Source organism: Schistocerca americana, chromosome 4, assembly GCF_021461395.2.
Source record: "Schistocerca americana isolate TAMUIC-IGC-003095 chromosome 4, iqSchAmer2.1, whole genome shotgun sequence".
Classification (NCBI taxonomy): domain Eukaryota; kingdom Metazoa; phylum Arthropoda; class Insecta; order Orthoptera; family Acrididae; genus Schistocerca; species Schistocerca americana.
Window position 1 is genome coordinate 817,720,732 of NC_060122.1, and position 15,817 is coordinate 817,736,548.

The following is a 15,817-nucleotide window of genomic DNA, read 5'->3' on the forward strand; positions in this document are numbered from 1 at the left end:
GCAGTGCTGAAGGCTGTGAAGGCGATTTTGAAGGGGTCTCAAAAAATGATTTCCATCTTCTATTTGAAGACTGGCAGAAATGCTCGGACAAGTGCATAGCATTCATGGAAGACTACTTTGAGGAGGATCATCAAAATTATGAGTATGAGTAAAGGTATGTTGTCATCATTCTTTATTGAATAGCTCTCATATACCTACATGGGAAATTGGTTTGCTTAGGCATCTGGTTTTATTAATATGCTTTTCAAAATACTTCTGTAGACCCCCTTGTTTAATATGATAGGGTTCTGTATTGAACACTTCATGTCTTAACCTCTCCTGCACCAAATTTGACCAAAATTTGTCAAGGAAATCTTGCTTGGACTGAGCATACATTTGACACTTTTCAGCTATATCTGCTGCCCACAACAAGATATCACCTTGAAAGAAACCTACCACATAGTGCATCTTTTGACTCTCAGTCTAGTCACGTAGTAACACATGTCGAAAAGCTTTTATAAACACCATTGGGTGCACTTTCTTTGATTCTGCTAAAATTACTTGGAACTGATGATGTTTTAACAAGCTTTCATCCGGCAGTACAGGTGAAAGTGACAATTCTATAGCAGGGGCTGGCACCACTGTCATAGGTGTATTTACTTGGTAAAGCATTTGATTATTAGTTGAAACTAGTAGTTAAGTGCCTGTATTATAATCTATCTCCGTGGCAGTGTGCATGGGAAAAGGAGAATACACAGTTTCACACTGATGAGGCAATCCCTGAATTCGGTTGTGGCAGAAACAGAAGTGGCATAGAACATCTTCAAGTATGCTGGGATTCCATACCATGGAATATAACATACCTTCTGCCGTATGTTTCACTGAACCTTGACCAAATGCATCTTATATCGTATCATGTCATAGAATGATATGAACATGAGAACAACAATGTATTAGCAAGTCAGGTGTGTACTAGATATTTTATGCCTGACTTGCTGATATACTGTTTTTCTCATGTTCATGAAATATCGTTCTATGATATGGTACAGTACATGCTGCATTGATCAAGATTCAGTGAAATATCATGTAGAAGGTCTGTTACATTTCATGGTATGGTCCATGTTTATGTTAAATTGTATTACACCCTTCACATATGATCACAGTGTACTTGAAGATGTGGTTCTGTGCTTTACAGATCTGATGAAATGCTGTACAATAGTGATCATGACTGTTTGAAGTCGTAATTCTATTTCTGCATTAATCTTGATTACTTCCTAATGTGACAGTGTCAAACGGATATGGCATTCGGTTGCATGTTTGTCAAGTGCATCAGTCTTGCCCGATATTAATTTTGTTTGCGTCTGCTGCACTGCGGTTTTGATGCTCCTGTCTACTTTCAGAATAATTTTGGTTTCTTTGTCCGATGTTAATTTTTCTGTTTCTCAGAAACAAGTTCCATGTTACTGTACTACTTTCTGTGCTAGGGTGGCATCACTATCAAGTGCACCTAGCTCTGCACGCTCCTTTAATGTTCTCCTGTCAGCATTTACTCGACTTTGCTCTAACTTGATAAAAGCCACTTCCTCAGACAGCTTTCGCATATGATCTGGAAGTTCATTTTCCTCTAATTCATTATGTGCTACATGCAAGGCATCTTGTTTGAGTTGTGAACTCATCTAACCTGCCTGTTACTTTCTGTTGTTCCAACAGTAGCTCTAAAAATTGATTAGAAAATTTTGTGTCAATTTGTCCAAATTTTTCATCCATTTCATTATTTATGTGACTATTGATTTGAATAAGATTTGTTCACATGCATTGCTAGTGTGTCCACACTGTTCGCATCATTTAATGCCGTATCACTTGTTATTGGTGACGTGAAATATCTGTTGGAGCCCATATGGCTTCTCAATAAGGGACTTAACGGGATATCTAGTCCTGTAGCCATTTCACTTTCCAAATGTTTCTGCAAAACTGAGATGGCATCTTGTTGCTCGATCACTATGTCATATGCTAAACCGACAGAGATTTCCGATATTGGATGTTTTGTCGTAGTTTTTGCTCTGAATTCGGCTCCACATTTATATACAAGATATTATCTCACTGGAGCACTGATTTCACATTTTCACTTATTACATTGTTCTCTCCCATTACGGGATTTTGTGGACTTGATTGCACATTTTCATCTACAATGCTGTTCACTTTTCTATTGGCTTCCGCCATATTGGTTTATAATTTATTTAGATAATTGGCCTACACAAGTAAATAAATTCCATTTAATACTTCACTCACAATTACTATTAGTAATCTACTTTTGTTTGGAGTTACCAAAAAAAGTTCTACCTTCAACAATAATAAAGCTAGTATTATCGAATGTTCTGGCAGTGAATGGCTGGCTACAATCGAAAAACTAATTGTGTGCAAGAGAAAAATTAATGCTTTTTCAAACTTCTGCAAAATTACCTGACAAATCAGTCCTTTTATTTGACGAAGTATATTAATGATTAATCTCACTTACCTTACTCAGCATAATAACTTTCAAACTTTTTCCATTTTTATTTTTGTTGTTTTATATTTTCAAACCTTGTGCATGTCTCGTGATCTTAGTAGGTTCTTTTGTTCATTATTGTGTTGTGCTGATTTGGTGTCCCATTAATTTATGTATTCAACACACGGAAAGGAAAATATTGTATAGTTAAATCACAATGTCTACTAGTAATATTTTCGATTACTATTCTTGAAAACAAATCCAGTCAGGGTCACCAATTGTAGTGTGCTTGGTGGGATAATTTAGAGTTGAAAGTTATTCTTTCATTTAGTGATGCCTTTAGTGCAAAGAATTGTGTGGACCGTAATTGTTTCAAGTCCACAAATGGAACCACACCACAATAGATGGCTGCAAACATATCCGATATGCTCAACGTAATTTAGAGAATGCACACGGAACATTATATATTTTTCATTGCATAAGAGCCAGAACACTGTTGCAGAAACAACAAAGAAAACATGCCAAATTTAAATGGACACAAAATCTCCAAGACTGGCTATCTTTGACAGAAACTTGAAATTTAGCAAGGACTTCAATGCGAGATGCTTGCAATAGTTTCCACCACGAAACTTTGTCTTGAAACCTGGCAGAAAATCCAAAGAGGTTCTGGTCATATGTGAAGTATGCTAGGGGCAAGACACAATCAATGCCTTCTCTACACCATAGCAATGGAAATACTGTTGATGACAGTGCTGCTAAAGCAGAGTTACTAAACACAGCTTTCCAAATTCCTTCGCCTAAGAAGATTAAGTAAATATTCCAGAATTCAAATCAATAACAGCTGTCAAAATGAGTTCACGTAGAAGTTGGTGTCCTCAGAGTAGTGAAGCAACTTAAATCACTTACCAAAAACAAGTCTTCCAGTCCAGACTGTATACCAGTTAGGTTCCTTTCAGAGTATGCTGATATAACAAGTCCATACTTAATAATCATATACAACCATTCACTTGATGAAAGATACGTACACAAATATTGAAAATTGCACAGATTACACCAATATTCAAGGAAGGTATTAGGAGTAATCCACTAAATTACAGGCCCATATCATTAACGTCAATATGCAGCAGGATTTTTGAACATATAATGTGTTCGAACATTTTGAATTACCTCAAAGAGAATGGTCTATTGACACACTGTCAACATAGATTTAGAAAACAGTCCACATAGATTTAGAAAACATAGTTCTTGTGAAACATTATTAGCTCTTTACTCAGATGAAGTGTTAGTGCAACTGACAAGGGATTTGAAATTGATTCCGTATTTCTAGGTTTCCAGACGGCTTTTGACACTGTACCACACAAGCAGCTTTTAGTGAAATTGCATACTTATTGAACTTTGTCTCAGTTATATGACTGGATTCGTGATTTCTTGTCAAAGATGTCACAGTTCTTTTATAATTGATAGGAAGCCATCGAGTAAAACAGATGTGATTTGTGGCGTTCCCCGAGGTAGTGTCATAGGCCCTTTGGTGTTCCTTCTCTGTATAAATGATTTACTAGACAATCAAGCAGCCGTCTTAGGTTGTTTGCAGATGAAGCTGTCATTTATTGACCAGTAAAGTCACCAGAAAATCCAAACAAGTTGCCAAAATGATTTAGGAAAGATATCTGTATGGTGCAAAAATTGGCAATTGACCCTAAATTTCGATAAGTGTCAGGTCGTCCTCATGAGTGGTAAAAGGAATATGTTAAACTTCGGTTACACGATAAATCTAAAGGCTGTAAATTCAACTAAATACCTAGGAATTGCAATTACGGACAATTTAAATTTGAGAAAACGCGTGGAAAACGTTGTGGGCAAGGCAAACTAAAGACTATGTTTTATTGGCTGTGCCTACACTATGTTCATACGGCCTGTTTTAGAATACTACTGCGCAGTGTGGGATCCTTACCAGATAGGACTGACGGAGTACATAGAGAAAGTTCAAAGAAGGGCAGCACATTTTGTATTATCATGAAATAGGGGTGAGGGTGTCACTGAAATGATACAGGATTCGGGGTGGACATAAATAAAACATGCCGACCAAAATAGGGAGGAACGATCATCGTAACAAAATAAGGGAAATCAGAGCCCTAACAGAAAGATACAGGTGTTCGTTTTTTCCACGTACTGTACAAGATTGGAATAATAGAGAATTATTGTGAATGTGCTTCAATAAACCCTCTGCCAGGCACTTAAATGTGATTTGCAGAGTATCCATATAGATGTGGATGTAGGTTCAGCAAGCCACGTAATTTGGAGACCTCATTCTCTGTTATTGTAGTATTTCGTGCACAATCAGCTGTCCATATGATCTCTCATTGCTTTTTCTTTTCTTTCTCGCCATGTGGAGACTCGTATCTGAAGCAGTAGGACCAATCGTGAAATAAGTAATACGGAATTCCTTTTGAATCTCATTACACTATATTTTAAAATATTGCTTACAACATACATTCACAAGAGCAACACTGTTATTTCTCCCTCATTAAAAAACATGAAAATGCATTCATCATGAATAAACTTGTCTGTGAGATTATACAGAGATAAAAACATTATGGCCTGTTTGGTATAAAGAATAATGACCAGTAAAATTCTTCCATGAGGGAAAAAAAGATTTTTTCTTTCCTTATTTAACTGCTTTCTTATTATGCAACACCCTGCACTGCCAAGCTAAATGGTATAGTGCTGAAGACACTGGGCACATGTGGGAGAAGCGAGATGAAAATTTCAATCCAGTAGTCCAGAGTTAGGTCTTACATGGTTTCTCTTATTTAAGTGATAAGAGTATCAGAATGGTACTTTCGAAAATAATGTGACCAGCTTTCTGCATTGTTCTCGTCATGCTGTGGTTAATGGAGCCTTTCTGGTCTTCTCCTCTCTGACAGAATGTAAAACCCAAGTCTTCTTTCATCTATTGCATATGCTTCCTGCTTATAGCAGTGGCATTTTAAAAGTTTTCACCAGTACATGTAATTCAAACACAACCACCTAGAAAATGTTATCATCTTCTCTTTAAATTGTCTCTTTAAGTGTCCCTGGTACTTGACTTATTAACAGAACAGTTCACTTATTCCCTATTCCTATATCAATATGGCCGTGCCCATTTTTATTTAAGATGTCCTTAGCATAATATTCTGGGCACTCTCAAGTTTCTAAGCCGCTGTTCACTTTGAGGCTGATTATGGTGCTGCCATTCTTATTTTCAACACATTCTTCTGCAATGCATGTCCAGTATACCCTAGAAAGCCAATTGATATCTTTTCTGTTGCTGTATTCTTCAAAGGATGAAATACTATACCAGTTCCCATTGTTATCTGCAGCTTCATATCTGTGACTTCAACAGTAGTTGCCCTTCTCAGACTTAAAATACCGAAAAAGCGACATAAAGACTGGATATTTCCTCATCTGGCTACAAAATGGGTATTATCTGTTCTTTGTGATTAACTTTGGTTTTGGGAATTAATTACTGTCTTATCATTTGATTATTTGTGTATTTAAAGACCCTTCTAACTTCATTCCAGAACAGACCCATCTGGAACTTCTTTGTTCTCCTATTCGGTATGCTGTTTCTGTATTCCCAGGATGAAATTTCCTAGTAGCACTTCGTATTGACTGACCTCACAGTAAGTATTCAATGCTTCTGAGAAATATTTATCTCACTTCATATTAGTCTTGACTGTTATTGCCTCAGTGTCATTTGGGATAGCAATCAGTGGATGTCTTTTTCCTGCTTTGGTTTGTCATTGCCAGATTTTTTGTTCCTATTTCAGGGTGTTAAGTCACTCTGCTTTGATTTGTCCTAACAGTTCTAGAACCAGATACATTGCGACTATTTTATCAATTACAATGCCATCCACTTGTTTGTTGGCTAACACTCAGTTCCAGTAAACAGTGCTTTTATTTTCAAGGTTTGCAAAAATAGTTTCCTGTTTACTAACTGCTCCTAATATTTGCTGTTTCAAATTTTGGGCAATCACCACCATCACCACCATCATCTTCTTCATCTCCTCCTCCTCCTCCTCCTTCATTTCAGATTTTATCCTGGGCAATGTACATGGTCATATGAATGTGACCACTCCCTATATTCAACATCAGCGTGCAATAACCACTCACAGGTGGCAGGTGACAGTACTAGCAATGGAAGGTATAGAAACAGTGTCAGGGGACGGAGGAAACAGTGCAGTCGTTGCCGTAATGCAGAACTGGAGCTATTTATCTGACATCCAGAACGGCATGACCATAGGGTCTCAGGCCAAGGGTGGAAGTATTTTTGAAATGGCTAAGTTTGTAAATTGTTCAGATTCTGCCAAGGTTAAAATATATCGTGCATGGTAAAATGGTGCTATCAAAAACCAGTGCCGAGGCATCTGTGGTGCGTCACGGGCTGTAGAAGACGATAAGTGTGAACGATGGAATAGACGTGCATCTGTTGTGCAACTGACCACCCAAATGAACCGAGGGGCTTCCAGCAGGGTCTTCTCAGTGACCATTCAGTGAACGTTGCTGCATACAGGCCTCCACAGCAGGTGCCTAGTTCATGCACCCGTGGTGACCGCTGTTTGTCGACAATGAAAGTTGGAATTTGACACACCAATACCGAAAGTGGATGTCCACTGAGTGTCGACAGGGATGCTTTTCAGACGAATCACATTTTATGCTGCATCAGGCAGATGGCTGTTGTTGTGTACGGCATGAATGTCTGAAAGCAAAGGGGCTGGAGGAGGGAGCATCACGATCTGCTAGTAATGAAAATAACCAGATGAAAAAAATAGATTCAGTCGGTTGCTGGAAAACAATCAATTCAGTCAGTTGCTGGAAAACAATCGATTCATTCGGTTGTAGCTTTACATGTCGGTTGAATTGTTCATTCATTCTTTTAAGTGAAACAATCTATGGGAGCAACCAAATGGAAACAATTGACACAGTCGGATGTATTTTTATGTATGAGCTGAATTATTATTCATTCATTTCTTTCGCACGAAACGAGTCTCTGTTAGCATCCGAATGAAAACAGTTGACACAATCCGGTGATGTTTTGCGTACTGACTGAGTCATTCCTTCTTTCTTTTCAAGTGAAACCAGTCTTTAGTTTTTCTGTCAGCTGAAGCATGTATTGATTCGTGCATTCAGCTGAAAGTACTGTTTAGTAGTTTAGTTGACACAGTTGTCCAGTTATTCTTATGAGAGGAACCAGTCTGTAGTACTTTGATCAGGTGAAATAAAGCAGCAGTATACGATACAAACTGGGTACACATACCCCCCAGAGGGTTGCCCTGTGGTGAGTGCGTGGACATTTAATTGGCTTTTCCAAAATTAAAATAAGCAGTATGTGTATTCATTTAATAATGTACTGAAACACTGATTATTCTTTTTACCATTTAAAACTGACAAATAGGTTGCTGTGCGTTAAATTGTTCCAGGTACAAATACCGTGTAACTAAGCTGAACAAGCATAGAAGTGCTCTTAGGGGTACATGAAGAAGAAAGGAACATTGCCAGATTTTTGTGACTTTTTGCGTTCTGTTTTACTGAAAAGCTGTGATGATGTGCATTAATTAAAAAATCATATCAATCTAGTCTCCACACACTCCACATCAGCATCCTACCATCCTGTTGCTGTCAGGGCCATGGCCAGGGCAACGGTGGGAGGAGGTAGCCAGCCATCGATAGCACAGATGCCGGCAGTGTCGTGCTCGGACGGGGCACCGCACCACCTCCTCACACCAGCTGCGACCCTGGCCCTGACAGCAGCCGGGATAGACTACGTACGGTGACATCATCTTGCACCCACCCCAACGGCGACTGTTGCTGCCACTGCCCCGCTACCCCCAAGGAAGGAAAAGGGTGAAAAAATATATAAGTGAAATCACTCAAACCCAGAGACTGAGTGAAAACATCATCTCATACTAGGTGAAACCACTCAAACCTGGAGATTAACATGGCCGCAGATTAGTTTCATTCGACTGATTGAAAAAACAATTGACTGGCCAATTGATTGTTGAAAGCAGTTGGTTGTCCCATCACTATATCATGGGAAATGTCCTCATAGTGTTCCCTGGGTGATCCCGTCATTCTGGAAGTCACAGTGGATCAACACAAGAATGCATCTATCCTCGGGGACCATGTCCACACGTACATGCAATTTGTTTTTTCCTATGCCCGATGGCATAACAGAGCGTCACACAGACTGCAGTGTACGTCTGCAGTTTGAAGAGCACCAGGATGAGTTTACCGTGCTCCCCTGGCCATCAAACTCCCCATATTAAAATCGAGTCAAGAATTTGTGGGACCACCTCGTTCTCACTGTTCATGCCGTGGATCCTCAACCGAGAAACCTCACTGACTCTCTTCCCGCACATTGTATTATGAATAATTCTAAGATGTTCATACAGTCACGGTGTATACGCTCTGGGAAATTTGGGAAAAACACTGGAATTTTTCCATCTGGGAGAAAACTGGGGAAAACCCAGCAATTTTTAAGAATTCTGGGAATTTTTCGTTGTTTTAGTTTTCAATTAAATTTTTGTAGTTTTGACCGGTAAAAACTGATACTCTAACAAAGAATTTTACTTTAGCCCGTTACTGCAATATAATACTGCAGCAATAAAACTAAACGAGGAATAAAATAAATAAAACTTAAGTTGCAAAGATGGTGCGCCATTTACAGCAACGAGATACGCTGCACACACAAGCGCCTGCCAACAGCAAAATGTGTCGAAGGCTTTAGAGTGAAGACTATGCAATAATTCATAACAACAAACTGCTTCCGATGGACGTGACGTCACAACAGTTAACATTAGGTTCGTTTGAGAAGTTGCCAGTGGGCTTATGCGCATGCGCAGTTGAGTCGCGTATGAGCAGTACCTTCTCATGCTTCTGGCCACTTGAAGTGCGGCTGTTAGCTGTATCCAAGGTAACTAGACACAAGCTGTATCAGCAGTAGCAACAAGCAACCAGATGCTACCAGGAAACATTTTTCTGGTGCACCCAAGCTGCCAGATTCGCACATGCACAGAGCAGTCTGAGTTGTCTCCGCATGAACCATGTTTACATTTAGTTTGCTGTTTCCTCTTGGTTTACAGCTTTAAAAAACAAAACGGATTTGTGTGGCCGGGAGCGATAAAGTGAATTAAAATATTAACATAGTTATGGAAGGCTAAAATATGATATTAGTCTCAGTTTTCTGATTTTATTTTATTTCCAGGTTTTTGGCAGTCGGGTATTAATTGCCTTGCAGAACAATGAAGTTATTTTTGTCGATTTGCTAAAAAAAATTGTCTAATTTTTTCTGCAGAGGCTGTCAATTTATTTGAAACACTAATGGCTAGTGTCAACTGTTTGCAGACTTTCAAGTGCACATTGTTATCTTTTGTGACATATGGCATTATGCCATAGAACTGAACATAAGATAATACAGTACTGGTACTTCAAAAAAATTTGCATTCTGAAAACCACACTGAAAAGTTTAATATCAGCTTGGGGCCTACTTCTTTTGAATCCGGACATACGAATGTGCTCTTTAAGCTGAATTACAGATTTTAGTATGGTATACGAAATTCCTATCCTCTAGGAGAATCCTCTGATCTGCTCTTTCGTTTATGATGTAATATAAGATCTCTTAATGTCATATGTGTACGAACATATGGGCTACCTACGTCATCGTGGCTTCGCAGTAACGGTAACGCCATTTTCTGGTGCTCTCTGACAACTGCTGAAACGAATTCTAACAGGTTGCGCGAAAATAATGCAGTTGGTCTTTTGAAAAGCGTTACGTTCAAAGTACATTTAATTATAAACAATATGAGTTATGTTACATGTGCAAACATGCTTTGATTTTTTTTAAATCACAGAGCATTTGGTTTTCATTTACAGCTAAACACTTTGAGGGCCAGCCTCTTAGAAGAATTTTGAGTCCAGAAGAGCAGATATTTACGTCATTACTTAAACTTTTACTGGCACATTTGTGTGATATATCGAAGTGTAACGCTCGCAAAAAAGACAAATATTATATGTGACACCTTGTCACATATAATATAGTTACACTATGTACATTAATTTAAACTATTAACTCTTCCTATTTGTGTGTTCACGCTACTTAACATTGATGTTGCTGTAGGCTGACTACATCACATGTGCTATGCTCTGAATCAGTACTTTTACGTACGACACATCTTCCGAAAGACGAAAACTGAATTTCGGAAACCGTTTTTCGCTGTTGTGTTTACATGTTAAGGTCTGAAGCGGATATTCTAGCCCAGCTAAATACGGCTCCTGGAAAACAGCAGATGTAGCTTATGATTTAGTCTGCACAATTGCTATTTCTCTTCAGTTTTTTTATAGATGAGGTGTATACACCTTCAGTTTAATATATCTACTTATCCTTCACCGTACAAAAAGCCACTCCATCAATGTTAGCCGAAATTTTTAAAAACAAGACTAAACCTGACAGACCAAGTATGTTTCAATACCGGCTGCGTTTACATGGCAGCGAAAATTGATTGCGGAACTGGAAAACCGGCAAACAGAAGCGGATTTCCAGAATCGATTTTGAAGTGTTTACATGACCACCCAGGAGTGGTATTTGAAGACCAATTTACGAAATCAGGTTTTGGGAGCCCCATGTAAACGCGATTAATATCTGCTATCATCGGCTGGTGAGATCATGTGACATGAGCTATGATCGGCTTACAAAAGCTCATGGCTATCTCGATTTCAATGCTTCGGAAACTAATGTTCTGTGTTTGGCAGAAACTGACTGTATTCTTTTGTAATACAAAAATATGTTGCGTACATGGTGCTGCAAATCAAAGATCTTTCCAAAACGCATTTTCTGGGGTTCGTTTCCTAAAGTGGCAGGAGGTTCTACGCTGGTGTATAAAACCTTAACCATTCAAAGGATTGATAAGTTTTAAGATCCCGAGGGAAAGTATACTGTCACTTAATACTGGAAAAGTGTATTTTCATCTGGGAGAAAGTTTATTCTTTAACTGGGAAACCCAGGAAAAACCCAGGAATTTTTTTCCTTGCCCGCATATACACTTTGTACAGTTTTTGACGGACAGAAACCATTCCATTATGAACTGTTCCTTTCCCTTTTTTATTTTTTTATTTCTCTGCACTATAACAGTTTCCAGCACTTGTTCAATCATTTTCCTGTTCTTTTCACCACATTTGTGTTGCCCATTACTCATACTATATTCCAGTTTCATTTCAAGCTGCTTAATAGTATAATGTTTTTTCTTATCATTGCTCTCATGCGATTTGAAACATTCACATCTCACCATCAGGGCCTCACAGCATCACTCAGTCTTGCTTACATCCAGAGCCAGAACCCGTGCACTCTTAGTAATGTGCAAGACAAATTATGTGAAGGAGATGTTTTTTGGTGGACCAAGATTAACCCTCAGCACTGATATGGTTAAAAAACTGTGCTAATGGAGGTCTCAGTTTAGCATTGATTTGCTAGACTGTCACTATTCCAGTACCACTGATAAATGCCCTGTAGTGATTAAACTACTTTCCAGAAAGTTCCCAGGTCTGACCGTGCGACTAGAAAGTGCACACTGCCCCCACTGGTTGCTTTCAACACCTGCAGATATTCCCCATAAAGATAAGAACAGAATATCAGTTCAAATCCAAGAAGTCAAAAGCCATGCCAAAATTCTTCAGTTCTGTGGAAGAAATTCACCTTATCAGCTTCAATTAGATATTGGCAAATCTGCCTGTCTGTGTTCTTCTTCTTCTTCTTCTTCTTCTTCTTCAACTTTTTCTGTTTCTGTATCTAGTCAGCATTTTATATGGGTTTTGGAATTGTTAGTGACGGTTAGTGGCCACATACCCTTCCTAACACCACTATTTCCCCTGGGGCAGAATCCGTGTGCCCCATGTGTCTTTGTCTAGGGTAAATTGCCTGTTTAAGTGTGAGAATGTTTTATAAATGTTTGCGTTGCACTTATCTGGAGTAGAATGTGAGTAACAGCCTGGTATTTACCTAGTTGAATGTGGGAAGCCACCTAAAAACCATATCCAGGTTGGCCACACACCAGCCCTCTTCGTTAATCCACGAGGCAAATTCTATCTGGGGCTGAGTCACCTCCTTGAACCCTTGAAGTGGCATATTAGTGTGCTTGGCTGTCAAGGGGTAGATATTGACAAGTCTGTATCTGATATATGAAAATTAATATTTGTTTGTTCACTTTCAATGCTTTCCTATACCATTTATCGATTACGATGCAACTTCGGGGTGGTGTTGTGCTCACGCTTACAAAAGTTTCTGTGGAGGTAAGAATCAACTACCAGACATAGAAGTGGGGATGAAAATGGATGACATAGAATCTTAAATCAAGAATTTGTTGAGCAGTTTCAATGAAATTTTGTATAAAAGTGACTCATTATGTATATAAAAATACTGTGTGGTAATATACACCAACCACCACTAGGGGCAGGTGTAACAAGATGCGACATTCTGGAGCATCATTTCAAATCACATTATGTCCCTCAACAGACAAAATTAAGCTTGATACATTTTCATGTAGTTTCTGCAGTGGTCTTTCATGCTGTGACCCCTGGGGTTTCTGAACCGGGGCTGGTAACAGCTGCCAGTTCGCTGTCACCATAAGCTCTGGGCGTGCTTCAGCAACCAGTGTACAGCGTGGTGGTGGTACATTGTGTGTCACAGGAAACAGGGATCTTGACTTGTCCGCCTGGATCACGAGGATGATAAAACCCTCTATAAAAAATAAAAATAAAAAAACCCTCAATCTCAAAGTGTGTTGTGCACTAATGAGATGCATGGCTTTTGACCTGCCACATCTCAGTTACATAAGGCACGTCTGTTTCCCTAGCTGCTCATGGGACCGAGATGGAACACTCGAAATTTTCTCATCCTCCTCCCAGTGGAATGGGTGGGCTACTGGTAAGTACCACACCCAGTCCTTACAAGATGGCTCGAGTAGCCACTCCTCCAGACTCAGTTAATAGTAACAGAATGCTTGCTGGTTGTCAGACTGTGTTTATAATAGTTAAACGGGAAGAGGACAGCTTGGATAAAGTGTCACCATTCTACACACAAAAACGTTTAGAGGGCATTGCCGGAATCTTAAAATCTGTTAACTGGTTGAAAAATGGGACCTAGTAGTTCGAAATGTCAAGGTCCCAACAAGTTGCAGAAAACTATGAACTGCGCAACACCTTGAACTAAATCAAAGGTGTAACTTGCAGGGATCTGTCTGGCATTCCCCAAGAAGAGCAGAAAGCTGAGTGGTCCCCGGAAGGCATTGCTGACGTTCAAAACACCATAAAAAATTTGGATGGCAATCTTGTCAGATCAGACTATTTTATACTTTATATTTACATTTAATAATGTTAAGGCAGATTTCCTTTGTCTGAGTGTCTGGCCATATTTCCCCAACCCAATTCGTCATTTTAAATGCCAGAAATTCTGGCACACTACTCTTGGTTTCAAGAGAGAGGACACTTGTAGCGAATGTGGTAAAGCTGCCCATGATGGACTTTGTTGTTTATCTTCTCCAAAGTGTGTAAACTGCTCTAGGGTTCACTTCAAAATGTGCCCCTCCCCCAGAACTTCAGAAAAGGCCATGATTGCTGACTTTGTGGAACTCCCTGCCCCTCCAGAGATCCAGTCTTGACCACTGTCCAGTGCTGCCCATACAACTCTTGCAGTTGTGGCACCAAACCCTCCCCAGACCATAAAAATCAAAGTGAAAGTCAAAAGTTGCCCATTGACGGAGACAAGAAGAGCACAGTCTGATTATGTCAATGTCATCCTCTCGGACGTCTCTCTCGAATCTTCTTTGGAGGTGATGGTCCTTTTATGTCTGACTGGGGCAATCATCTTGCTCCAAGACTGAGTCTCCATGCATTGCAGGTTCCCCTCCCCGGCAGAAAGTCAGGATGAAAGTGCTACCCCCATGGTACATGGCTCCCACCCTACACAGGAACATTATTGGGTGCAGGACACATGTGGAGGAACTAAAACTCCTAACATAATGCCATCTGTGCTTGTGTTTGCAGGAGACTCATTTTAAAGTGACTGATGCCCCTGTACTACAGAGCTATACGCTCTATAATAAGGATGACCTGACAGGAGAAAGAGCAAAGAGAATGGTTGCTGTGTTTGTCAGTTATCCACATCACTCCTCTGATCTTCCCCTGGCTACTGACCTGCAAGCAGTTGCACTTGAAATTCACATGTGTCTGAGGATCACTATTTGCTTGCTGTATTTATCTCCACAAGATACAATAGACTTCAGGCTTTTGCAGATCTTAGAGAACTATTCTCCTGACCATTTCTCCTACAGGGAGACTTCAATGCCCATCATGTCTTGTGGGGCTCAACATCTCCTTGCCCTCTGGATCGGGTTCTGGAAGCCTCGTGATGTCTCGTGAGCTATGCACCCTCGACACAGGTGCTGCCACTCATTTCTGTGCTGCTACTAGGTCATTCTCAGCCACTGACTGCTCTTTCTGCTCTCCACCCCTCGCGAACTCTGTTCATTGGGAAGTCACTGACAACCACTTCGTATTCCGGAATCACCTATTGGGTGGAACATTACCTGAACAGAAGCCACCTGAATGGGTGGTCAGCAATGCTAACTGGACATTGTTCAGTCAGCTGGCTGTGTTTGAACAGTGCAAAAGTAGTCAGGAATGGGTGAACCACATTATATGAGTGATTCATCATGCCGGTGACTTAAACACCCCAAAGTCTCCAGGTCATCTTGGTGATCCGGTGCATGCCGATCGGCAATCCAGGACACGCACGCAGATCTTCGACGGTTTAAGTACTGCCCAACAGCAGACAATCTCACAGCCTTTCAGATCACGAGACCCGAGGCTCGATGTGTGATTAAGGAGAGCAAGAAAAGGTCATGCCAAGTGTTCCTGGACACCATCAGTTGTTCCACGTATTCTACAAGTATGGGAAGCCATCAGGAGGATATCCAGTAAACAAAGTCATTTACAAATACTCAGAGACATGGCTCAGATGATGGCAGAGTATTATGCAGTGACTACTCTCAATGCCAGTCAGGATTTTGCATTTTGCTGCTACCATGCGACTTCAGAGAGGGGCAAGTTAGACTTCAGAGCCCAAAATTCTTAGTTTTACAACTGTCCTTTCTCCATGTAGTAGCTAAAATCGGCACTTTCTGGGACTTGTGATACTGCACCTGGTCATGAGCAAATCCAATACTGCATGCTTTGACATTTGCCAGCATTGTCAAAAGAAATCCTCCTCGAATGTTTTTATTAGCTATGGCACACAGGTCACTGTCCCAAATTATCGAGAGAGCA

The 15,817-nt window shown here is 40.0% G+C and overlaps 1 protein-coding gene across 3 annotated transcripts in view; it reads left to right on the forward strand.

Annotated features, from left to right (window-relative positions):
* The window catches only part of LOC124613186 (zinc finger protein 271-like), a 107,581-nt gene that overhangs the window by 49,399 nt on the left and 42,365 nt on the right, over window positions 1-15,817 (forward strand). Inside the window, exon 4 of one of the 3 annotated variants that reach the window (XM_047141834.1) lies at window positions 6,025-6,126. The exons of 1 other annotated variant lie outside the window; for it this stretch is intronic. In XM_047141834.1, the coding sequence (XP_046997790.1) occupies window positions 6,025-6,115 (91 nt within the window). In that variant the 3' untranslated portion in view covers window positions 6,116-6,126. Of the gene's footprint in view, window positions 1-6,024; window positions 6,127-7,923; window positions 8,040-15,817 lie in introns of those variants that run through there. One more of the 3 variants, XM_047141835.1, reaches the window with a different exon arrangement.